Source organism: Choloepus didactylus, chromosome 22 (genome assembly GCF_015220235.1).
Source record: "Choloepus didactylus isolate mChoDid1 chromosome 22, mChoDid1.pri, whole genome shotgun sequence".
Classification (NCBI taxonomy): domain Eukaryota; kingdom Metazoa; phylum Chordata; class Mammalia; order Pilosa; family Megalonychidae; genus Choloepus; species Choloepus didactylus.
This window is the reverse complement of record NC_051328.1, coordinates 13,041,161-13,065,543: the sequence shown is the minus strand read 5'-3', so window position 1 is coordinate 13,065,543 and position 24,383 is coordinate 13,041,161. Positions and strand designations below refer to the sequence as shown.

At 54.1% G+C, this 24,383-nt stretch overlaps 2 protein-coding genes across 3 annotated transcripts; one reads left to right on the top strand and one right to left on the bottom strand.

Annotated features, from left to right (window-relative positions):
* Positions 1–2,321: 2,321 nt before the first annotated feature.
* Positions 2,322–11,039, bottom strand: USB1 (U6 snRNA biogenesis phosphodiesterase 1). 2 transcript variants are annotated; one of them, XR_005213851.1, is made up of 8 exons: positions 10,858–11,039; positions 9,856–10,022; positions 8,123–8,306; positions 7,001–7,054; positions 5,437–5,542; positions 4,518–4,601; positions 3,243–3,420; positions 2,324–2,451 (listed from the first exon to the last, which is right to left on the bottom strand). XR_005213851.1 is itself a non-coding variant. In XM_037816204.1 (7 exons), the coding sequence occupies exons 1-7, from the start codon at positions 10,953–10,955 to the stop codon at positions 3,316–3,318; spliced, it is 798 nt and encodes a 265-aa protein (XP_037672132.1). In that variant the 5' UTR covers positions 10,956–11,039; the 3' UTR covers positions 2,322–3,315. The 2 variants fall into 2 exon arrangements, 1 of the variants encoding a protein (XP_037672132.1); XM_037816204.1 differs by having other exon boundaries at positions 2,322–3,420.
* A 1,656-nt stretch (positions 11,040–12,695) lies between these two features.
* Positions 12,696–17,687, top strand: ZNF319 (zinc finger protein 319). The gene is made up of 2 exons (XM_037816203.1): positions 12,696–12,931; positions 13,966–17,687. Exon 2 carries the CDS (start codon positions 14,210–14,212, stop codon positions 15,968–15,970), a length of 1,761 nt encoding a protein of 586 aa, XP_037672131.1. The 5' UTR covers positions 12,696–12,931; positions 13,966–14,209; the 3' UTR covers positions 15,971–17,687.
* The last annotated feature ends 6,696 nt before the right edge of the window (positions 17,688–24,383 follow it).

The window sequence follows — 24,383 nt, the reverse complement described above, 5'->3', positions numbered from 1 at the left end:
GAAGTTCCCAGATATGGGCTCCGGCCCCCACAGGTACCCCAGCTCCGAGGGGTGTAGTGAGAATGCGTCCATCCAGCAACGGGGTCTCCATGGGGTCTGGCCAGCTCGGCAGGAGGCGAGGGTTGGATGGGACTGAGTGTGAACTCCAAGCCCTTCAGCCAACCAGCGCCAAACATTGTCCACAGTTTGCTGATACCATTTCATCTGTACCCCACCCCTCTTCTTTTCCTTGGAGTCTCTTGAAGACCAGCTCAGACATATTTCACAGCAGTTTCATTTCCAGACTGCGGTGTAAGGGGTTGTATGAAAAAACTCTGGATTAGAAGCCAGGTCACTGGGCTCCTGTCCCAGCATTGCCAATTTACTGGGGAATATTGAGCAGGTTATTTTCTCTCTCTGGATTGTTTCATTTGCAAAAGGAAGGTTCTGGCCCTGGTAGTGTTCGAAGGCCCTGGTCTAGTGAAGGAAAGGCGCTGAGGGCTGGAACCAGGCCTGGGAACTCCAGGCCACCCCCTGCTGGGAGCCTCAGGCGGTGCAAGTCAGAGGTGAGGCTGTCCTCAGACTCCTGGTGCTAAGACAAGGAGTAAACAAACAAGCACAAGCGAGGTAATTTCCTCTCCCTTGGAAACAAAGCTGGGGTGGTCTGGAGAGGCATGTGCTGAGAGCAGGGAGTGCCAGGTGGAAATGGGCCAAACAGGCCAAGATGATCCTTTTCCTGCCCGGCAGGAACACCTAAGGACACAGAGGCCAGATGTGCTGATTTTTGCGCTCTTTCGCCCTTTCTGGTGTTATAAAACCCCATCAAGAGCATTGCTTTATTAAGGGACCGCTGGCCTGGGGCAGACCCCAGCCTGCTCCGTCTTCCCCTCTGCCTCCCGAGGAGTCGTTTGGGTTCCACAGAACACATCTCCTGTTATGGAAGAGCCCCAGCGGCTCTGCCCTGTCAGCGGGAGTGCTTACTGGACATGCTCTTCTCCAGAGGCACGTCTGATGCCTGGGTGCCGGCCAAGGCCCTGCCGCCTCTCCTGCCACCCGCCAGCCCCCTCCCCCCTCGGCCGGGCTCCTACTTCCTTCCTTTCTCACCACCTTGCCTTCTCCATTGAAGAGCCCGTTATTGATCTTGGCCCATCTTTGAAAGTGGCCGCACTCTAATTCCATCCTCCACACACAAGGGCTCCCCACACCACATCCTCCCCCACGGGACTGGCCCAGTCAGTCCTCCCGAGGTTGTTAATGGCGAGCTACATCCCACCCAGCCCCCTTCCTAAGGAGGCAGCTAAGAACGTGCCCAAGACCTGAGGCCTGGTGTCCCTGCGAAGGGAAATCCGGTGGCCTGTGCCCACAGAGCCTGCCTTGCTGGAGACTGGGCTTCTGTCCTGGAACTGGAACCGGTAGGAAAGTGCGGTAGTTTTGCTTGCACTTTCCAGTCTGACTTGCATCAAAATTAGGAATGGGGAGTCTTTTCTGTGCACCCATCTGACCCCCCAGTCGTGAGCATCCTGAGGGCCAGGATGGAGTCTGATTCACCCAACTGCCCCTTTCAGGGCCTGGCACATAGCAGGTATCTCTAAGTCCTGGCTGCACAGCCAGATTTGCTGTGTTCCTTGCAAGCCAGGAAGGATGCTCTGCTCCCTCTCCCCCTCCAGCTTGACTTCAAAGCCAGAGGCCCTGACAGAGCAGCTGTAGTTGAATCAGCAGAGAAGTGTGGCTGGGATGGGCCTCTCAGCCCAGTGGCCGGGAGCCACTCCAAAGCAGGCTGCAGGAGGCATCCCTGGAGCCAGAGTCACAGCCCCTTTCCCCACATTTTCCCTCAGAACTGGGGTGGAGCCCAGGGACTAGGCTGGACCAGGAGGCAGTGCTGGGGTAGGAACTGAGGCTAGGGCAGAGTAAGGACCCAGGCAAGTCACTTAACCTGTCTGACTTCCGTAAAAGGGGCATGACCATTCCTACCCCATTTACTTTTCAGGGGGTGACTGGGAAGAATAGATGAGAAGGCCCTAGAAAAGACTTTGAAAGTGTTCACAGCAACATAAGGTATAAATGCTGGTGCTTACAACGATGAGGAAGGGGGAGGCGAGCCCTGGGCTAGCTGTGGGGTGTGTGAGAGCTGTCACATGTGCAGGCCTGGCAAGCAAGGTGATGCTACCCTCATCTTACCCAGGAATCAGTAATGCCTCTCGAGACCACTTGAAGAAGTCAGAAAAGAAACACCCAAGCACCTCCAGCCCCCCACTCACCCCCAAACAAACTGTGCTTGGAGAGGGTAGGGGCAGAGGAAAGTCATCATTTTACCTTTTGAATAGAAGCAGTCCAAAACAAAATCCAAAACAAAAACTGTAGTTTTTATTTGTTGAACATAATTTAAAACAAGAACATGAAAAATATCTCTTTATCCACCACCAGGAATCCAGACAGCAACTGGATAGGACTGCTCCTTTACCCTGGAGAGGGCTTGACAAAAAAACAGAAAATTCTGGGCAACCTTTGGTCCCCCTCCACGTCCCCTCCTCAGAAGGCCTGCAGGCCACAGCAGGCAGGAAGAGGCTGCAGGTCGCCAGGGGGGAGGCTTCCCTCTGCCTCTTTGGGAAAGCGTTTAGGGGAGCCAGAGGCCACCAGGCATTGGAGGCCTGGCTTTCACTCTGAGCCAGGCCAGAATGAAACATCTGCACAAGTCTTCCCCGGCAACTAGCTGAGGGCGTGCAGAAGGAATGGAGAAAATTGATGCTGAACCACAAATTAGCACTCTGGACCTTGGCCCTGAAATGGCCTCTGCTATTATGGGGTGGGGGGTGGGGGATTAAAAATAAATAAAAGTGACACACTTCAAGGAAGGAGGGTGACGGACCCACATTAGTGTCCTATGAGCAGGCTTGAGCAACCATGAGCCAGGACCATGAGCCAGGGCGGGATGATTTAAAAAACCCTCGTCAGAGGCAAATGGCATCAAAATGCAAACAGCTGAAGGGGGCGGGGAGGTGGATGTATTGGTTAGAGGGAATGTGCAGTGGGGATTCTGGCTGAGAGTGTGGGTGGGCTCACAGGGTGACCCAGTTTTTTTTTTGTATTACCACAGGGCAGGAACTAGGAGGCCCACGCTGCCCTCTACTGGTGATTTTTGGAAGCAACCACAACACAGCAGCACCTGTCCCATAACCCGAAAGGGCCAGGAGAATGAGCCAGCCCCCGGGGACCATCAAGAGTGGCCACCCTTGCCAGGCTGACAGCGTGACCGGGGTCCTCACCATCGATGTTAGCAGTTTCCTCCATCCCTGTCTGGCCAGCTGAAGGGCCTGGGCCCAAGGAGCCTCCTGGTGCTCACTTCAAAGGCAACGAGAAGAACTTGTTCCCAGACTTGCAGCGGATCTGCTCGGCATGCACACGCAGCAGCATCTCCGAGTCTTCAAACTCATCCACGATTTCCTTAAATCAGGAACCAGGAGGGGACAGTCACATTAAGAGGAACTGGGGCACTGCCAACACAACTCATCTTTTGCAATTCTTCAGAGGCCAGGCAGTGCAGAGGGGAGGCCGGAGCCAGGTGGGACCCTGGCCTGGCACTGTATCTTGTCCAACTGTCCCCATAGTCCTGTGAGGTCGGGCCTATCACCCCAGCAGTGCAGACAAGGAAAAGCAGGCTCAGAGCCCTGGATCACAGAAACCAATAAAACCAGGGCTGGGATCCAGGTCTGTGGCACCCCCACTGCTGCCACCAGCACGATGGTCTGTGGGCTGTATCCAGCCTGCACATATTTTGCTTGGCTTGCAAATGCTTTTTAAAAGTCCAGCTAGTTGCCAATGTTTCAAAACAGGTAGATTATACATAAAAATATGGATTTCCAGCTTCTCTTGAAAAACAGGAGTGTTAGCGACACTAGGCCCACCCTCTTGCACAGTGGCAGTTCCTGTGGTCCCCACCACTCCCCACTGGCTCCCCCACCAGAGGTGGAATGTCAGCTACCACTCACTACTGCCCTTAAACCATTGGTTCTAAGAGCAATGAGAGGAAAGTAAAATATTTCATTTACTTATCAAAATACAAGCTAGGTTCTAAGGGCTCACTGTTCCTCATACCTAGCACATGTCACTCATTTCCAATGCCTGCCAGGCCCCTGTGGGCATCCAAGCCTTTGACCTCTAGGTGAACAGCTAGGACTTCACGGAGGCCTGCAGGATCCTCTCAGATCAGTGTTATAAGGCAGGACTTCTCAAATTTTAATGTGCACACAAATCCCTGAGGATCTCATTAAATGCGACTGATGCCCTAAGTCTGGGGTGTGGGCCACAGAATTTGTATTGCTAATAAGTTCCCAGGTGATTCTTATGCTGCTGGAACAGGGACCACACTTTGAGAAACAATGTAAGATGTTAGAGTCTCCTGCAATACCATTAATTTCCCAGGGATTCAGGTGTGAACACCTAATCCTCAGGACCAATCATCTCCCTCCTCCCAGTTCCCCAACATATAGTTCATTTTTTCTGCATCTGCCACCTTCTGTGCTCCTGCCCTGGGAATTCACCTGTAGTTCCTGCAGGCACTGCCCTTCTAGCTGGAGACGTGCGTCACCCACACACCAGGCCAGACTGATGTGGAATGAAGGGTCCTGGAAAGGAACAGCAGGGAGACAGGTGGTCATCCAAATACCACAGCAGGTCCAGAGAGGCCACCGGGAGCAGAGGCAGTTGGCTGCCTAGGTATCACTAGGTCTGTGACAGTGTTGTGTCCCTGCTGGCTCCCTGGCCTGCCTCATGGGAGAACACAGCCTCACTCCCCAGTGTTGATCCCAAGCACTTTCACAGATAGATAAAAGAGCCTGACGTGGACCTGTTCTCAGAGGCTTTCCTTTAAATACCAGAGAGAGGGTCATTAAATCTGAGGAAAAAACCTGGGTTCCGATTCTATGACCTAGTCTCAAACAGATGCCACACTTTGTAAAATGAAATGAACGAACACTAAAATGTTTAAAGTTATGAAGAAATGAGTATCTCCATTCAAATTCATACTTACATAGCTCAGCATAGTTTAACAAACATATCAAGCCCCAAAGGTCCTTTAAGACCTGGCTACTCAGTTTGGAGTATAAGTTCTCCTGCAGGGCACTTGGCAAGGCACAGGAAGACATTTGAAGCTACAACTCTGCCTTGAGAGTCAATTTTACTGAAACTATTTGGGAGAAACTATTCTTTTTTTTAATATGAAAATAAACATGTACATATTACCACTTAGAATGCACAAATCTTGTGCATACTTAGGATAAAAAATGTTGGACTTCGGGTGGGCTGTACCAGACCATACCTCAGACCCCTCAACTCCCTGGGACACTTCATGTGGAAAGTTCTGGAGGGCTCTTCAGTTTGCCTCTAGAAAGGGCTTCTTTAAGGATGGTTATATTCTAGTTATAGATGGGCCAAGGGAGAAGAAAAAGCCCCCTTCATTACCTGATAGAAAGTGGTGAGGTTGAATTCTTCCATGACTCTGTCAACTTCCGAAACCAGGTCCAGGAACTGGGTGTACCCCGAGGTGATCTCGAGCCCAACAAAGGTCCTGGGGGTTGGAGACAAAACCAGCACGAAAACACAAACCTTGGGGGCTGGGGCTGTGACAGACAGAGGATAGCTAGGCCATGAGTTCTTACTCCATCTCCCTGGTAAATTCACTTTTCTGCTCTCTGAGCCAACTTTTTCTCCTGCCTCCATTTTCAAATCTCCGTTCCCCGATTCCAACCTGCACATCTCTCCCACCTCCCCAGGAATGTCTTCATCTGCCCCTGCCAACTCTACTAACCCATAAGCTTCTGCACCCATGTTCTCCATCATCACTTTCATGGCAACCCACCCACATGCTCTGGACTCTTAAGGACTTTGCTCTCTGGCCTCAGCTAACCATCCCATAAGCACACAGACATGCCATCTCCCAAAAACCTCTCCCATGAACCCATATCTTCCCTCATCCCTTTCTCAGTAAAGTTTCTTAAAAATGCTTGCCTACCTTTGCTGTCTCTACTTCCTCACCTCCCATTTCCAACTCACTTCACTGAAACTGCTCGTCAAAGTTGTCAATGACCTCCATGTTCCAAAATCCAATGGATGCTTCTCTAACCTCATCTTTACCACTCAGCAGCATCTGACACAGCTGACTGCTTCATCCCTGAAATCTTTCTCTCTTGGCTTCCAAGACACTACACATTTCCAGTTTATCCCACCTCTGGCCTCCTTGTTCAATCTCCTTTGCCACCCTCTCTTCATTCCAATCTCTAACTGGCAAAGGGCTGCAGAGCTCAGTCCTTGGCCTTTTCATCTTCTCCATCTGTACTTTCACCCAAGACGCTCTCACCCAGTCCCCATTTTAAATACCACATAGACCAACGACTCCCAAGTTTCTATCTCTAGCTGGCACCTCTCCTATATCCAGCTGCGTATGTGATGATTTCCACCTGGGGGTCTAATAGGCAGCAAAGCAGAAACTTTGATTTTCAATCCACATGCACTCCCCCAGTGCTGCCCAGCACAGAAAATGGGACCATTTCTGTGACTGAGTGACTTCACAGTCCTTGGAGTTGCTGACTGAAGTTTTTGTTACCTATACAGTTGGTATTGGAAGCTGTGCAGTTGAATTGACAGAAGGTTTCTAACAGTCTTCTTGTCATCTAATACTTTTAGCTTTTCAAAACTTGTTTGGCTCATTTCAGCCTCACAACCTCAAGGGCAGGCATCTGGCGGCACAGCCATGGAGGTCAGGGAGGGTTAAGAGATGAGCCAAACATTACCACTGGGGGCAGAGCTGGGGCAGGAGCTTAGGATTTCCCAAGCTTTCTTCCACTTCACCAAGATGGTTTTCTCTACCCCCACTCACCTCCCCCCCTCTTATTTTTTTTAACGAAAAAAAAATGTTTCAGATTTGGGGATAACTGTCTTTGTAGGCATAGAGAACTCCTTAATCTTTGCACCAAAAAATCTTCTCCAGGGAATGACGGGGTGGGGTGGGGGGATAAGGAATACCCACCTGGTTTTCTCCTGATTGGTATAAATCTTTACCCGGTTGGCAGTAAAGAAGAATCTGCAATTTAGAAGACAGACCACATTCCAGGAAGCATAATAATAATAATTAAAAAAAAATCAGAAAAATAGTATATTAATAATTGGCACTTCAAAAATATAATTAACTAATTTCATTCAGTATTCTTGCCCTATTATACAGGTGGTAAAGTGAGGCAAAAAGGGAGACAAAATCCTGAAATATTAGAGCCGAACTAAACCTTATAGTTTCCAAAGTGCCAGCAAGGTACTTGATCAGTTAAAGAACCACAGCCTGCAGGGAAGTCTAAAGCTGGGGCTTCCCACCAGGGGTTTAGTTCACTAAAGTCTTCCCAGTCCAGATGCAGTGTACCAGTTAGTCATTTTATTATAAGCAATGTTTCCTGGTAACACAGCTAGGAGTCTACCTTTATCCAGGATTCAGGGGAACAAAGCCAGAAGAAGGATAACTGTAGCATTCTCATGTAGAAGGGGAAAAATTTTTGTTAACTCTGCTCACAAAAGGAGATCATGTAAGCCAAGCCAGACCAAGCAAAGTCATTCCCATGACTTTTGCTGAAGCTATAAGAAAAGAGGGCTGTCTTTCCGGGCTGGAGATCATCAGCCTGGCAATGGTGAGCATCAGATACCCTCTGACATCTCTGGCCACGTGGCTCCACCCATGCATGAAGTCGGTGCTAAATTCTCCTTCATTTTAAGCCACTTTGGGTTGGATTTCCAGCATTTGCAATCAAGAACATTGTATGGTCAATAAATCTGATGTGACAACCAAAATAGCAAAGGGAGGAGGTCTGGACTAGGTTGGGAGATCAACTGTAGTCCTGATTCTTGGGCTGCCTTACTGAACAGGAGGAAATCCTTTCCTCCTCTGCCTTCAGAAGGGGTTAGACTAAATCTGCAGTTTTCTAATTGGGCTAAAGAGCACTACGGCGCCTAAGAGTTCCATAGAGGTGGGACCTCAGGCTCCTGAAATGTGAGGATGGGGCTTTGGCTAGAAGAGTTTGCTTTTATCTATCTCACACATTGGGTTTTTGTGTCAAAGAGGAGGAGCCCTGGAGGGGAGGAAGGTGAGGCAAAAGGAAGCACTCACCTCTGGAAGGAGGCCACACGGTCTTTCAGGGCCTGCACGAAGGGGAGGATCCAGTGATGGCGCAGAACCACGCTCTGGGACAGGCTGAGGTGGAATGCCTCCATCCTGACCAGCCGGGGGACGTACATCTGGCCGTGGGGCAGCAACACATCAAGCAGGTCCAGGAACTCTTCCCTGGCTTCATCTGCAGAAGAGTGGAGAGGGAGGCCAGTCTCTTAGACAAGGTGGCATGGCTAAATGAAGAAGCCCAGAAGGCAGAGAGAGAGCGGGAGAGGCTCTCTTTACTCTGGATTTTGGGAAAAAATTACTTTGAGAGTAGCCTATGTCTGTGTATTCAAACAATATTTTAATATGTATTTCTGGCTATAGAAGCCACACATGTTTACTGTGAAGAATCCAACTATAAAAGAAATATGCAAAGGAGAAAGCAGGACCCCTGGAACCTGGAGCAGTAGTCTCCAAACTAGTTTGATCACACAGTTCATTAGTAAAACAAGCTTGCACACATACCTCCAATAAACATACATTTACTTACAAATTGCAAATGTTAAGTAAAATGTATGTAAAATTATGTTATTAAATACGCACTCTCAAAAACAAGAATTTAAAAAGGTAAAATAAAAACAAAACCATGGAAAGGTTCTATGACCTTTCTTCCCCCTGCCTAATGGATCATCACCTTGACTCTTGACCCACGGCACACGTACCTCACTTTCAAGACCACTACCCTAAAGATAAATACCATCACACTTGGATGCATATTTCCCCAGCTTTCTTCTCAGGGCACACACTAGAGTCTGTATTTTGTTTCTTGTTTTTAAAAAGTGAGAGCATACTGTGTTGGATATCCTTCCACACTGACACAGAGAGTTCAAGTTCATTTTTTTTTAACAGCGCCATAGTAAACCACTAATAAGATACACTGCATTTTTTGAATCAGTCTTCTATTGATAGACATTTAGAATGCTCCCAATTTGTCACATAGGCAAAGAACACTACAATTGCCATTCTTTTATGTTGCATAGTATTTATTTTTCACCAAACATGTGACCAGATGCATGTTTAACAGAGTATATCTGCCCACCTGCCCTGGAGAGCAGGCAGTACAGAGAATCATCCCCATTCTGCAGGTGGGGAAATGGAGGTTTCAAGAGTTTACCTGACCTATTGCAAAATAAGAGCCACTACTTACCCTGTGTACTGTGCTAAGAACTGGACAGATTATCTGATTTGATCTTCACAAAAATCCTAGGAGATAGGTATTACTATTATCTCCATTTCAGAGATGAGGAAACTGAGGCACTGAGAAGTCCCGTAACTTGCTAAAGAGCACTTCGAGTAGTGGGTAGGGGAGCGAGGTCTGACCCTGACGGGCTGGAGCAGGACTTGCACCCTGTACACCCAGCACACCCAGGGCCCTCTTAGAAATAAAGTGCTGGCTGCACCTGGGGTGTCCTTGATACCCCAGCCTCTCTCCCTGGTCGCCTCCTCACGAGCAGGGAGAACATTATACCCAGGGTCAATAAAAAGTCTCAAACAATGAATTCAAAACTGAAATCAAGTTTACAGAAAAATTCCCCAATTCTTGAAGCCAGTTCTCTCCCCATTGAGTTGACCTCCTTCCCACCACCACCGTCAGAAGTTTCTGGCTTCTCCCTACTGGCTGGAGCCATCTTCCTCCCATCAAGAGTCACCTATCGGTCTTAGCCCTTTGCCTTTCACACATTACTCACAGGGCACGTAGACGTGGGTGGCCCAGTTGCCCCGCTCATGGGGGAAGGTGCGCACCCGCCCCCCATGTTTTACACTGTCATCCTTGGGCCCCTCCTCAGTGTCTGGGAACATGGTCAGCACACTGTCTGGCACTGGCAACCTCTGGTCAGGAAGGGGGGTCTGGCCACTGCAAGAGAGAAAAAGAAAATGGGCACATTTATCCTCCTAGCATTCTCTACCTCTGTATATACAACAAAAGTTGGAGCCCTTTATATACTCTGACCCTTGAGTTTCTATTTCCAGGCAGGTGCTGGCAGCAGTTTCAAGATAACAAAAAATCTCTTTCCTAGTATGGACTCACAACAACTCCGGGAGACGGACCCTTGCCGGGAACACAGTGCTCAGGGACAACTGGGCAGGTCAGGCTGCAATGTATGGTCACGTCCCCTAGACGACAGGAAGTATGGGCCGGCATACCACTTCCTGGCTCTGTGGTCTTGGGCCCATCCCCTTTCTGGGCCTCAGCTTCCTCATCTGTAAAGTACACCCCATCTTATAGAGCTATTGTGAGATCAACTGAGATACCGCCTGTAAAGCACTCAGAAAGCATAACGTTCGGCACTTAAGAACCATAGAGCCAGGAAGTAAGAGATGTCGATGGTTTTGTTCACTGCTGAGTCCCCAGTCCCTTACCTGATGCAGAGTGGGTGATTATTGAATATTTACTAGATCAATAACTAGCTCTCCATAAGTTTTAGCTATTATTATTGTAACTGTGTTCAAATGAGGAAACAGACCTGGGGATGCAGTGACAAGTGGGCCAGCGGCCGAAAGCTGGACCCGAACCCACGTTTCTTGCCTTCTAACCTTGGCCTGGCCCGGTGGGGGACACTCTGGCTCCTCCTTTCCCCCTGAGCTCCTTTTCCTTCCCCCGCGCGCCGCCCGGCCCCGCCCCGCCCCCAGGCGCTCCGGCGCCTCGCGCGAATCCGCGCCCTTCCCAGAAAGATTTCCTTGGTCCTCACCGACTGCGGCCTCCCGTACCCGGCCTGACCCGGGCCTCGGTCTCGGTTTCATCCTCAGAGCCGCTGCTGCTGTAGCCCACCAGGGGCGCCGCACTCATGGGGCCTCCTCCGCGACGATACTGCTCACCCGCCAGCAGCCGCGCCGGCTGCCCGGGATTCCGCTGCACCGGAAGTGACCACCAGCAGGCGGGGCCTGAGCTAGCTCCTCCTCGGGGCGGGGCCAGGACCGGAAGGGGCGGGCCACCGCAGGACCGTAGTAAAGATGCTGAGGACCGAGACCGCGCCGAGGATCGAGACCGCGCTGAGGGTCCGTGCGGTGCACGTTGAGGGATGCCCGGAACCTTCCGGAACCTCCCAGCCTCGGTGTGACTGTTCTCTGTCCGATGTTCTATCTGCAGCCGTCCAGAACCAGATCTCTCAGCCACCGACGGCCCCTAGGTCCACTCACTCGACCCGGCGCTGCCCTCCGGGCACAGCCAAGATGAGAGGTCCTGGAATCTCCTCCTCAAACTGGGCCAACGTTTGAGCCCGGAACCCTCTCCCCTAGGGCCAAGCCAAGCGGTCAGAGGCAGGCCAGTTCTAGAACATCGGAGGGTCTAGGCGGTCCCTCGTCTCAGGCGGAGGAGTCGGGCCGGGTCCGAGAGCCCCCTCCCCTAAGGCCGAGCGGAGTGTTCGCAAGCGACGCACCCTCCCTCTTTCGGCTGAGACGTGCCGGTCCAGCCGATTGGAGAAGCGCCCCGCGCGCTCTGCGGGTCCAGCGAGTCCCGGCCGCGGGGTCCCCGGCAGGGGGCGGCCTCGCTCCGCGTGGTCCTCTCCTCCCGCAGCCACCGCCGCCGCCGCCCCGGCTGCTGCTCCTCCCCCGGCCCCGCCTCCCCGGCCCCGCGCCGCTCGCCCGTCCGCCAGTCTCCGCAAGGCCATCTGTCCGTCTGTCCGTCCGTCCGCCCTCCCGGCGCTCCTCCGCTCCGGCCCCGCCGCCCCGGCCGCGCGCGTCGCTTCTTCAGTCCCGGCCACCGCTAGCCTGTCCCCCGCCCCCGGGCCGGCCGCTGCCGCTACGCGAGGCCGGGGATTGGCAGCGCGCGTAGGCCGCGCCGCTGCTGATGGAGCCGGAATAAAGGGGTGGCCGTGAGAGCAGCCGGTCGCCGCCCGCCAGCTCGCCCCACGCCCGGCCCCGCGGGCGGCCTGAAGCAGGTGAGCGGCCGGGCGCCCGCGGCGGCGGGCAGGGGGCACCCCTGAGTCCGCCGCGCCCCTTCCTCAGAAGCCCTGCCGCCTCTCCGCCCGACGGCCCGACCCGGCTGCCTTCTGAGCTTCTGGGCCGTCCAGGCCCGGCCTCGATGCGCAGCCACTTCCCGGGCCGGCCAGCGGCCCTGGGGCCTTCGTCTTGCCCATCCGCCCGCGGGGTCGGCCCTGGGGCCGCAGCGGCCCGGCCATCCCGAGCGAGCGCTGACAGGAAGCATCCCAGCTGGCCGGGCAGGGAGGTGATCCTGCTTCACTCGGTTGCCCAGAGAGGAGATAGGGTTGGGGTGGGGCGCAGGTGGGGGCCTCTCCTCCCCCCCGCCTCTCCTCTCCCTGCTGAATGATTAGAGAAGACTTCCGACCACACCTTCCAGGAAGGGGGCCAGAGTGGGTAGTGGGGCTGGGGGTGCGGGTCCGGGGACCCTCGGAATGGCGCCATTCATGCCCGGGAAAACAGTTGGGTTGGCGAAGCTGGACCTAGAAGGCCCGCCCAGCAGCCCAGCTGCCCTCTATCCCGGACAGGCGTAGCTAACCCAGCGGTACTGCTTGCTCATGCAACCTGCTGCCTCCGCTAGGAGCAGCGGCTCCTTTCCTCCCTTCCGGGAAGATGCTGAGGATGATAGCTTTTAGCCTGACTCTGATGTTTCTTTGGCAGAATAGTTAGAGGTCAGTCTGGCCTGTAAAAGCATCCCATCCCTATTCCTTCTCCTCCTCCTCTCAGGAGAAAACTTCTAAACTTTTAAATGTAAGAGGCAGATGAGCTGAGAACCTGGAAGCGGATTGCATCTGACTCCAAAAGTTCTTCCTTCTTGCTGTCATTACCTTATGCTGCCACAAAGTGGTGAGTTAGAGATTTGCCTGGGCTGGATCGGCTTTACCTTCCGTTGAATGCCCAGAATGTTACAGACTTGGAGCAAGGGAAGAGGGCTATCTCCGGAAAGGTGGTGAGGAGAAATGCTCTGTGGTTTGCATGCTGCTTCCCATGTTGCAGAGGCAGAGAGCTTCAGAGGATTCAGGACTTTTTGTGGTGCACTGGGAGATGACTGGGGTTGGAGAAGTTCTGCTTTGTGGACATCGAGGTTGGGTGGGTCTGTGGACCTACCATTTAGCCCCATCATCCAGTGGCTCAAGTTCCTTTGAGACCACCTGTTGTGTGGAGAGAGAACAGGCCTGTGGTCAGGGTGCAAGGTCCAGGAGATAATCAAGGGGTGCTGGCCAGCCCCTACTGGGAGAGGGCTTGTGAGATGGTCCTCAGTTCCATGGGGTTGTCTTAAATATTCTCCATTGGGCAGTTTGCCATCGGGCCCTGAGAGGCCTGGCTTCTTAGACCCAGCAGGCTTTGGTGCTCCCCTGAGCAGTGGCGTCCTGAGGTGGGACTCAGGGCAGTGAGGGGAGAGGAGCTGGCCAGCCTCTTGGGCTTCCAAAGAAGAATTTATTTGCAAAAAAATGTTATGCTGCTCAAATGATTTATTTGGACACTATGGTCCTAACTGGTCCTAACAGTCATCTCCTCCCGCTTCTTTTGGAGCCTCAGCAGAAGCAGGAGAATTTCTGGCTGCTCTCTATTGTGGGCAGATCATCCCAATCTCTCACCTGTGAGATTCCCAATTAGAAAGTGTTGGCAGGAGGCCGGAGGGGGCTCTGGGAGGTAGGGAGGCTGGGATGCCTTGGCCGATGGGGGGGCGGGGGGAGGAGAATTGAAAGTGGGTGGGAGTCATGCAGCCACCATCCCCTTTGCCTGGAGAAGCTCAGCACCTCTCCCTTCCCTGGTACAGTTTATGTCTGTGCTAAATGTGCAGGCAAATCAGGGAGAGACCCAGGGAACAGCTGCTTGTGCCTCTTGCTTCATGCTGGTGATTTCTCTCTTCCCCACAGAACTGATCATCAGGGAAGGCAGAGCCCTGCTGGCACTGCTGGGACCCTGCCTTGAAGAGTCCCCTGCCAGTAGGCAGAGCCCTGGAGTCTGTCTCTTTTGGGCCATCTGACCAATCCCTCTGCTGGGCCTTGTCTGAGGTCCTTGACCATCCCCGACCCCGGGAAGCATCTCTCTCTGGCTTGGGTCACCTTAAGTGGAAAACTGAAGCCATTACTCTCCAAACCCTGTTTCATCTTCCCAAGTATGTCAGAAAACTGGCAGCAGCCACCCCAGACACAGCCGCAGCCTCCGCCACCGCCACCGCAGCCGCAGCACCACGCGGAGCCTCCGCCAGCCCTGGCTGAGCACACGCTGCCCCCAGGCACGGCCGAGAACCCCCTGGGCTGCGCCGTCTATGGCATCCTCCTGCAGCCCGACCCGGGCCTGCAGCCCCCGCAGCATGCGCCCCTGCAGGCAGCAGGCGAGCCGGGCCCCAAGTGCGGCGTGTGCGGTCACGACCTGGCGCACCTGGCCAGCCCGCACGAGCACCAGTGCCTGGCGGGCCATGACCGCTCGTTCCAGTGCACGCAGTGCCTCAAGATCTTCCACCAGGCCACCGACCTGCTGGAGCATCAGTGTGTGCAGGCCGAGCAGAAGCCTTTCGTCTGCGGTGTCTGCAAGATGGGCTTCTCGCTGCTCACCTCGCTGGCGCAGCACCACAGCGCGCACAGCGGCGCCGGCGGCCTCGTGAAATGTTCCATCTGTGAGAAGACCTACAAGCCAGCCGAGGCAGCCGAGCCTGCGGCCGCTGCCACCCCTTCGCTGCCTCCCCCACCCCCGCCGCCCTCGGTCGCCCCTGCTGAGCAGGCTGACAAACCCTACAGCTGCCCCATCTGCCAGAAGCCCTTCAAGCACCTGTCGGAGCTCTCGCGGCACGAGCGGATCCACACAGGCGAGAAGCCGTACAAGTGCACGCTGTGCGACAAAAGTTTCAGCCAGTCGTCCCACCTGGTGCACCACAAGCGCACGCACAGCGCCGAGCGGCCCTACAAGTGCGCCGTCTGTGAAAAGACCTTCAAGCACCGCTCTCACCTGGTGCGCCACATGTACGCACACTCGGGCGAGCACCACCTGTTCCGCTGCAACGTATGCGAGCTGCACTTCAAGGAGTCGTCGGAGCTGCTGCAGCACCCCTGCACCCCAAGCGGCGAGCGGCCGTTCCACTGCGGCGAGTGCCAGAAGGCCTTCAAGAGGCCGTCGGACCTGCGGCAGCACGAGCGCACGCACAGCGCCGAGCGCCCCTTCAAGTGTGACCTGTGCCCCATGGGCTTCAAGCAGCAGTACGCGCTGATGCGGCACCGGCGCACTCACAAGACGGAGGAGCCCTTCAAGTGTGGCCTGTGTGAGAAGGGCTTTGGGCAGCCCAGCCACCTGCTTTACCACCAGCACGTGCACACGCTCGAGACCCTCTTCAAGTGCCCGGTGTGCCAGAAGGGTTTCGACCAGTCAGCCGAGCTGCTGCGGCACAAGTGCCAGCCAGGGACCGCGGAGCGGCCCTTCAAGTGTCCCGTGTGCAACAAGGCTTACAAGCGGGCGTCAGCCCTGCAGAAGCACCAGCTGGCCCACTGCGCGGCGGCCGAGAAACCCCTGCGCTGCACCCTTTGCGAGCGCCGCTTCTTTTCCTCCTCCGAGTTCGTGCAGCACCGCTGCGACCCCGCCCGCGAGAAGCCTCTCAAGTGCCCGGACTGCGAGAAGCGCTTCAAGTACGCGTCGGACCTGCAGCGGCACCGGCGGGTGCACACGGGCGAGAAGCCCTACAAGTGCCCAAACTGCGACAAGGCCTTCAAGCAGCGCGAGCATCTCAACAAGCACCAGGGTGTGCACGCCCGCGAGCAGCAGTTCAAGTGCGTGTGGTGTGGCGAGCGCTTTCTGGACATGGCCCTGCTGCAGGAGCACAGCGCGCAGCACAGTGCCACCGCCGCGGCCGCGGAGGGTGCCTACCAGGTGGCCGCCTGCCTGCCCTGAGGCCACCCCCTCCCGGAGCTCACACCAGGCCCGGCCCAGCCTCCTCACAGTACTACTCCCCGGGAACTCCACTCACCTCAGTGTTCTGAAGGCGGTGGCAGGTGGCCATGGGGGTGCCTGGCACTCCTGGCCCCTACCCGGAACCATGAGAGGAGCCAGATTGCTGTAGCTGGTTCTGATTCCATAAACTCCCTCCCACCACAGGATTCGGCTTCTGGAGAGTTGCCAACCTCCCTTGTGTGGGGGGTGGGAGTTGGGGGACAGGGACGGAGCTGGAACCAGGCTGGACGTCAACTGGCCTCTCCCCACCCCAAGGTGGGGGTGATGCCAGTCCAACCTTCCCAAACCCCCTTGGCCTAATTAGAAACCACAGAGGATGATCATGGTAGGGCCTGGGAGAAGGGCCTGGACCCCAGAGGGCCCTCCCCCCCATTCAACTGATGTGGGGCAGGGGGAGAAAGCCAGCTTTGTGACAGCAGTCCTGGGGAGCGGGAGGCAGGCAGTGAGCTACACCCCTGTCTGCTCTAGCCAGGAGATTTCTGACAGGTGAGATGGACAGGATGGGGGTCTTCGGGCTGGGTTTGCTGCAAGAGCAGTCAGCCCAGCCAGAAGGGGAGCTGGAGGGGCTGTTTTTTGACACAGCCAGGGCAGTGCCATTCAGTGGAGGGGAGTAGCCTCTTTTCCCCGAGGGCTAATTCCACTGATTTGGAAGCACCCCTCTCACTTTTGTGGCATGTTCAGAGCTGTGGTGGCTAATGTCCACCACACAGAACCGCCGGGGTAAGCTGGAGGGGGGGGGGGCGCTGTTAGACCACCTGGCTCTGGAGGAAGCAGGGTCAAGCCATGAACTCCCCAGCAGATGCAAATAAGTGTCCTCCCCACTAAATTCTGTGAACCAAAGCCTCAGGGGCGTGACCCCACTCAGCCAGCCCCAGCCCTGCCTCCCGCCAAGACCAGGCTGGGACCAGGTCAGGGAGGCAAAGGGCTGCAGGAACAGCCTCTCACCCCGGAGTGTCCTCCCAGCCCATAAGAATCGTCTCCCCCAGCCCCAGGCTGTCTGGCTGCTGGCCTGAACAACATCTAGCTATTTCCAAGGCCAGAGCATTCTCCCTTAGGTCCTCCTGTCCACGGGTGCGTGGAGCTGAGAGTGTCCAGGGCACGGGGCTGGGCTGGGGCTGTTGGGGCGAGCAGTGGGCGACGTGCACGCAGGTGGATGGAGTTGCCGCCTGCCTCTGGTTGGCCTGCGTCCTCAGCAGACTGGCCTGCTCCCTCCTCGGGAAGCCCAGAAGGACCCTTAGGATCACAATGATCATTGTGAACCTGACTCTGCCCCCTGCCCTCTCGCAGCCCCACCTCTCCCTGGCCTTGGGTTTTGGAAGAAGACTTGAATCAGTGCTCCGATGGCCCAGAAGGGCAGGGAGACCCGGTCCCCTCCTGTGCCTACTGAGAGGGGCTGCCCCTTCCCCCTCCAAAGACATGGAACACAGGCTTACAAAAGTCCCAACTGCTAGTTTTTTCCTTTCATTTTGCTTTCTAAAAGCAGTTTGTTATACTATTCATACTATTGTATAGTTTAATTTCATTTCATTTTGGATCTTATATAAAAATGTGAGAATTTGGATTTTTAAAAAGAATGACTCCATTTTAGGTAGCCACCTTTGATGTTAATATATAGTGAGTCCAACATATTCTTTAGAAGTAAAGACATTGACCATCACAGACCAAAGTACTACTTTGTTCTGGTTGTTCTTCTTCGGGGAAAGGAAGGATTGTGGAGAGGGAAAGACAGATGCCAGCCAGGGTGGCAGGCTAGGGATTGGGACATAGACCTGGGTTCGAATGCTGAGCTTTGGATGGTCTGGCCATGTGACCTTGGGCAAGTCACTTAAGCTCTTTGAGTCTCAGTTGCCCATCTGTAAAAGGGGTTGGTTAACCCTTGCTTGCTTGGTTGTTGTGAAAGTTAAACAGGTCATGTGTGGAGACCCGGGTGGGGAGCTGTGAAGATGCTGACAGCACACACTGCAGGATGCCCAGGCCCCTTAGGAATGGGTGCACAGCCTCTTGATCTCCTTGGGGTTGATGTAGCCTCTGAAAGGGAGCTGGGCTGGGAAGATTCTAGTGGGAATGGAGGTCAGAGGCCAGGGCCACAGGCCTAGTAGCCTGAAAGCTTGCTCAGCCCCTGTGTGAGATCAGGGGCTTGCCTGGGGCAGCGGTGGACCCTCCTCCAGACAGGCCCTGCCTGAGAGGGTGGCTGCTCTCGCCCCACTGCCACTTCCCCTGTTGCACAGCAGTCCATCCCCTGGTTGCAGGCTGCGTGCCCCTCACCCCAGTCCCTCCTAGACCGCTTTTCTTCTATACAGTGGCCCAACTGCAAATCAGGCTCCTTTCATTTTTCAGAGGTAAGGGTGGAGGTGGGGTGAAAGGGAGAAACAACCTCCATACCCCAGGTTTAGACTTCTGAGAGCTGGTGGAAGGTGACCAGCAGGGGTGCCCTGTCCTTGGGGATTAGGGTGGGGTGGGGTAGAAAGTGAAGAAGCCCCAGGGGCCCAAAAACTAGGTTCAGAAGGTTGGTTGGATGGCTGGGGGCACCTCTGATGTGGCACATGCACTCCTCACGCCCTCTGTGTGGCCACACAGGACCATTGGGAAGCTGCCTGGTTTTCCCCCCAGAGGTGTTGCCCTGTGGTCTCCTGCTTAGCTAGAGGATGTCTACAGCCCCTGTGTCTGTGCTAGGCTCTAATCCCAACCAGCTTTCTAGCTGTGTTTCCTTAGGCAAGATCCACCCACCTCACAGAGACTGGAAAGCAATGGCGTGTGTTTGGTGCTTCATAATCTAGCTTCACATTGCCCTCCATGAATGGATGAGGGTCTGCAAGTGCCAGGGGCAGGAGGAGCCCTGGCTGGGCATGGCTGAGCTCACATGGGGCCTGCACTGGCTTTTGCTTCCTTTGTCCCCATCCCCAGCCTACAGCTCTCACCTGGCCCTCAGCCTCCAGGGCAGTGGATAGAGGCCTAGCCTGGGGCCTGGGTACTCAGGTTCAAGCCCTGGCCCTTTGGTGACAAGTGACCCAGACCAGGTCTCTGCCTCTCTTGGGGCCTCAATTCCCTGTCTGAAGTACGGGTCTCAACCCCTGGTCTCTGAGGTCCCTTGTAGACCTGGGGCTCTGATTCCAGAAAAGTGACAGGCTTCCCCTTCCCATGCCTCTTGACCTCCAGCGTTCCCCTCATGTCTCAGCCTGGTCTTGGTTGCAAGTGGGGAAGTGACACAGACTGGCTTCAGCAGCCTCCCACTGGACATAATACCCAGGTCTCTGTCCCACCTGCCTGCCCAGGAACACTGACTTACAGGACGGGCTCAGCTCCCCATGTCCCATTTCTGATGAGAGTTCCCCTCTCTCAGAGCACAGCATTTTAATAGGACACTTCAAACCTGGTGCCTGGGGGCACACACTTGGACTGTTTTCATCCCCAGTTATCCTTCCCCTTGCCCCAACCACTGACCGGATGGGGAAGAGGGTGGTGCCGCGGGGTGGGGGATGACCTGATGAGGGCCAGAGCCGAGAGGAGGAAGAAGGGAGAGGCTGACGTAAACTTGCAGTTCTGGAGTTAGAGGAAGGAGGCGCCATGTGAAAGGCCTTTCTCCCAGGTCCTGGAAGTCAGTGCCAGGACAGGCTGGGTGGCCAAGAGGACTTTCCTAGGGAGCCAGCCGTCCTGAGGTCTTTTTCTGACTCCCACTGAGAGGATGGCACTGTGCTAGACCCTGCAGGGGGCAGAGGGTGATGGCCGTGTTCTCTGGGAGTCGAGCCTGTGCTCGTGCACTATGGTGGCAGCGAGTGGTGGCATAGTTAAGAACACCATAGTCAGACCTGGTTGGAGACCTGCCTCCACTACTCATTGGCTCCACGACCTTGAGCAAGTTGCTGAATCTCTCCGAGCCTCGATTTCCTTATCTGTCAAATGGAGTCAACAACAGTGCCTCCTTTCTGAGGGGCAGGGCCAGGGCACAGTGAAATGGCCCACGTGACATGCAGGAAGCATTTGGCACATGCTGGCCGCTCAGGAAGGGAGAGCACTGAGCAGTCAGGCAGGAGAGATCTGAGAATGTCAACATCCCCTCACCCCGCCTCACTCCTCCCGTCCCTGTTCAAGAGCCCTCTCCCATCCACCAGCAAGTCGGAGCCCCTCCCACAGTTCCCATTAGGTGGGCAGGGCGGACCTGGGGGTTCCCATTATGTAGATGAGGGTACCCATATTTGGAGAGGGTCAGGGGCTGCCCAGGTCTGCACAGTTAGTGGTGAAAGTGTTCTAGAAGGGTGGGGCTGGCCAGGCGGGCCTGGGACCTGTACCTGGGTGGGGGGACAGACCGTGGGAACTAAACGAGCTGGTCTCAGAACCACCAGCCTCCAGCTCCAGCCTCTGCAGCCTGGGGCTTTAACTTCAACTCCGTGCAGCCCGGAAGTGGGGAATAATGGCCAGGAGGCACCGGATCAGGCCCAAGGGAGCAGGAAAGCTCTTCACTGGCCGGCAGAGGCCCACCGCCTGCCCCCAACGTCCCTGGGCGATGGAAGTCACGGAGCTCATCTCCCCATCTGTACAGAGGCAGCTCTGCATAGGGTCTACGTCCCCCAGCGCCACTGTGGGTGGCCTTCTCGGTGCTCCCAGGACCACTGGCTGCCTGGGCCATGGAAATCCGCCCCGGGCCTCCCAGCCCTCGCCTGGGCTGGGCCTGCTGGTGACAAGCTCCACACCCAGTCCTCGTGGGGGTGGTTTCTTTATTTCTTGAAGGTCATGCCTCCAGGAAAAGCCTTGGCCACTATTGATTTTGGCAGATCTACAAAGATTCAGACTGGGATGCCCAGTCCTCCTCAAGCCCTGAAAAGAAGGTCAAGGGGAGGGGTGGGGGATGGGAGGAGGGCTGTGAGGGCTCCCTGCTCACTGTGTGTGTGTTTGTGTGTGTGTGGGTCCATCCCCACCCTGAGTCTGCTCTTCTTCCTTTGTTCCTCCACAAGGATTGCTGAGCACCTGCTGTTTACCTGGCACTGAGCTGGTGTCACAGGGCACAAAGCAAGAACTTCCCAGGAGGCAGTTTTTAGGTTTACGTATATCAAAAAGGCAAAGTAAAAAATGATAAACCTGCTGACATTTAGTACAAAATACTTTGGGCAAGAGTCCTCCCTGAACTCGCCCCGTCCCTGAACCTCCCTCCTTGCCAGCCCCAGGCCCTACTCGGGCACTGGGGATCAGTGGTTCAAGGACAGTGTGGGCTCCACCCATGGGGTTAGAATGTGCGTTTTGCATGTTACTTTGTAATTAATGTAACTATTAATTTGTAATATTTGCTTCATTTAGTCCAGGTCAGCGTGTTCTCGGAGGCCCAGGCCCCATTCCTGAACCCCAGATCCAGCTGGGGAGATGAGAGGCTGGCAAGTGCAGTATTTCCCGGGAGCCCACTGTGGGCCAGAGGGCATGAGTCAGTCCCCTGAAACAGGTCCCTGTCCTCGTGGTCTTGAGAAAGAGTCAGGGGAGAAGATAAGGCCTGCCTGGAAGAAAGGATGGGATTTGGGTAGGAGAAGGGGAAAGCATTCCAGGTAGAAGGAAGACTTTAAATAAAGGTCCCAAGGTGGACAAGAGCCTGGTTGTGTTAGAGTCAAAGGTCAAGGCCTAGGGCAAGGCTAGTGGATTAGGGTCATGCAGGGCCTGGAGGTGAGGCCATGGAGACTGTAGGAAGGCCAAGGGAGAGGTAGTGGCTCAGGCTGGGGTGGGGTGGAGGGTTGGGAGGAGTTCCTTCCATTTCTAAGCCTTCAGCCTCTGTCCCCTAGGTGGGATTCTCAACCTCCAAACTGCTACCACCAGCAACTCCGAGGAAGCTTTCTGGTGGGACGTCCTCCTGCCTAAGTCCTGGTCAGATGCCCCCACTCCCAGGAAGTCCTCTCGGGTTTCTTCCCTACTCGTGGCTTGCATCTCTCTCAAGCAGGAAGGTAGTAGAGTGTGGTGCACATGAGTGAGCACAGCCCTGAGGCTGAGGCAGCCTGGCTTCAATCCCCGCTCTGTTAATCACCAGCTGTGTGATCTTGGGCCAGTCACTTAACTTCCCTGAGTTCATTTCATCTGCAAAATGGGTCTAAAACTACCAACCTCATGGGGATGGCCTGAAAAGTGCTTAATGCATTGCCTTGCACTTAAGAGAAAGCACACACAAAATCAGCTTTGTTTATACTCATCCTGTCTGCATTTCCTTTATTCTTAGGCACACATTTTTATTTTTTATTTTTTTAATTCAATTTTATTGAGATATATTCACATACCATGCAGTCATACAAAGCATACATTCAGTTGTTCACAGTACCGTTATATAGTTATGTGTTCATCACCAAAATTAATTTTTGAACATTTTCATTACCACACACACAAAGACAATAAGAATAAAAATTAAAGTGAAAAAGAGCAATTAAAGTAAAAAAGAACACTAGGTGCCTTTTTTTTTTTGCCCCCATTTTTCTACTCATCCATCCATACATTGGACAAACGGGAGTATGGTCCATATGGCTTTCCCAATCATAAGCTACATTCTTATACACTCGTCTTCAAGATTCAAGGGTTCTGGGTTGTAGTTTGATAGTTTCAGATATTTACTGCTAGCTATTCCAATTCATTAGAACCTAAAAAGGGTTGTCTATATTGTGCGTACAAATTAATAGTTACATTAATTACAGAGTGACCTCTCAGCTCCTTTTGGAATCTCTCAGCCACTGAAGCTTATTTCCTTTCACATCCCCCTTTTGGTCAAGAAGATGTTCTCCATCCCACAAAGGCACACATTTTTAATTTGTGATATCAGAATTAAATGCACAATTGGTGGGCAAGAACCTTTAATTAAACTGCTAGTGTGTGTTACCTCTCACAGCATCCTGGGCTAAGGAATGTGGTCCAGGGGTGCCCGCACATCACCTTCTGCTTTTAGGTTTGAATTGGCTGGGCCTTCCTGACTCTCCTACTGGACTGGAAGTACCTTGAAGGCAGGGGCAGCACCTTGAGCTTGCCGCCCGCCCCCAGCCCAGAGCTGGCCCAGACGAAGGGCTCATATGTCCCTTGGGCCAGGAGGCACTTACCTGGTCACACAGCAGCAAGGAGGCAGGGCCAGGAAAATACTCCCTCTCCAGAGTGTTCTCTGAAGCTCTCTGGCTGTCCCTAGCCCCACACTGGCCAGGACTCTGCTGTGCAACCGTGGACAAGTCTGTCCCCTCTCTGGGCTTTCATGTTGGATGGGCACTTGAAACTGCAGAATGCAGCTCTGACACCCCAAGGGGGTCCACAAATGGTTTCCCAACACCCAAACCAGCACGGGCTGCCTGCTGGGCTTTGGAGGAAAGGGCTTTTTCCTGTAGGAAATGGTGGGAGGCTGGCACTTCCTCACCAGGACCCTGAGGAGGGAGGAGTTCTGTGATCTGCTTATCACTTCCTGTCTTCTCTTCCCTGTGCTCCTGTCTCCCACCTGCTGTCAGCAGAGCCTCATACTTGAGGACAGAGAGATGGACACCATGGCCCTGTGAAAGCAATAACCACCACCTCTGGCTGTAAAAGAAAATAAAAGCAGCCTTGGGTCTGTAAGGCAGGCTCGGTCTACATATTAATCAACAGCACAACTACCTCCTTGTTTATTACCCAAGTACAACAGGAAGAACCCTATTCTGGGAAATCATTTACTCTACAAATATTGGCCTCACACTTTAAGCTGGGACTTGCTTTGGGTCCTGGGTTCTGGTTCTTGTTCTGGTATCAATGCATAGTTTGGCCTGAAGCTAGCTACTTCCCAGATCTGGGCCTCAGTCTCCCCATCTGAGAAATGGGGCAGCATTTGTTCTGCTCACTTTCCAGGTGCTTGCGAGGCCTGGTGGAGCTAAAGGATCACATGATGATGTGTTCTGAACAGAATGACACAGGGTCCAAAAGTGAGGGGCTGGTGTTAATCTTTAGACCCTTCCCACCTGAGAACCCAGCCTTGAATGCATGGGTGCTCAGTTTATATTAGTGGAAGAGAGGATGGGGTGGGTGTAAACTAAGCTTTGTGGGCACTGGCTGTCTTGGGAATCAGAAAAAAACAAAGAGCCTTCCCATGGCAAATGCACATGCAGGTGGATACAGTTTTCCACATGATTTCGGGAGGTCTGTGGATCCCTGAACACCCCAACCCCCAAAGATGCCAGCTCCAGAAGTTGTGGACAGACAGTTCTTTAACTTGGTGGCTATTTACCCATCCATTTTGCAGGCTGCCACAGATGCAGTGGGATGGGCTATCAGGAAGGTCCAGTTTCTAAGCATTGATGCTGGCTGCCCTAACTATGCTGGAGACACCCCTCCTTAGCCTTTTTGGGTGGGGTTGGTTTGGACCTGGCCCAAACCTGGGCCATCATGA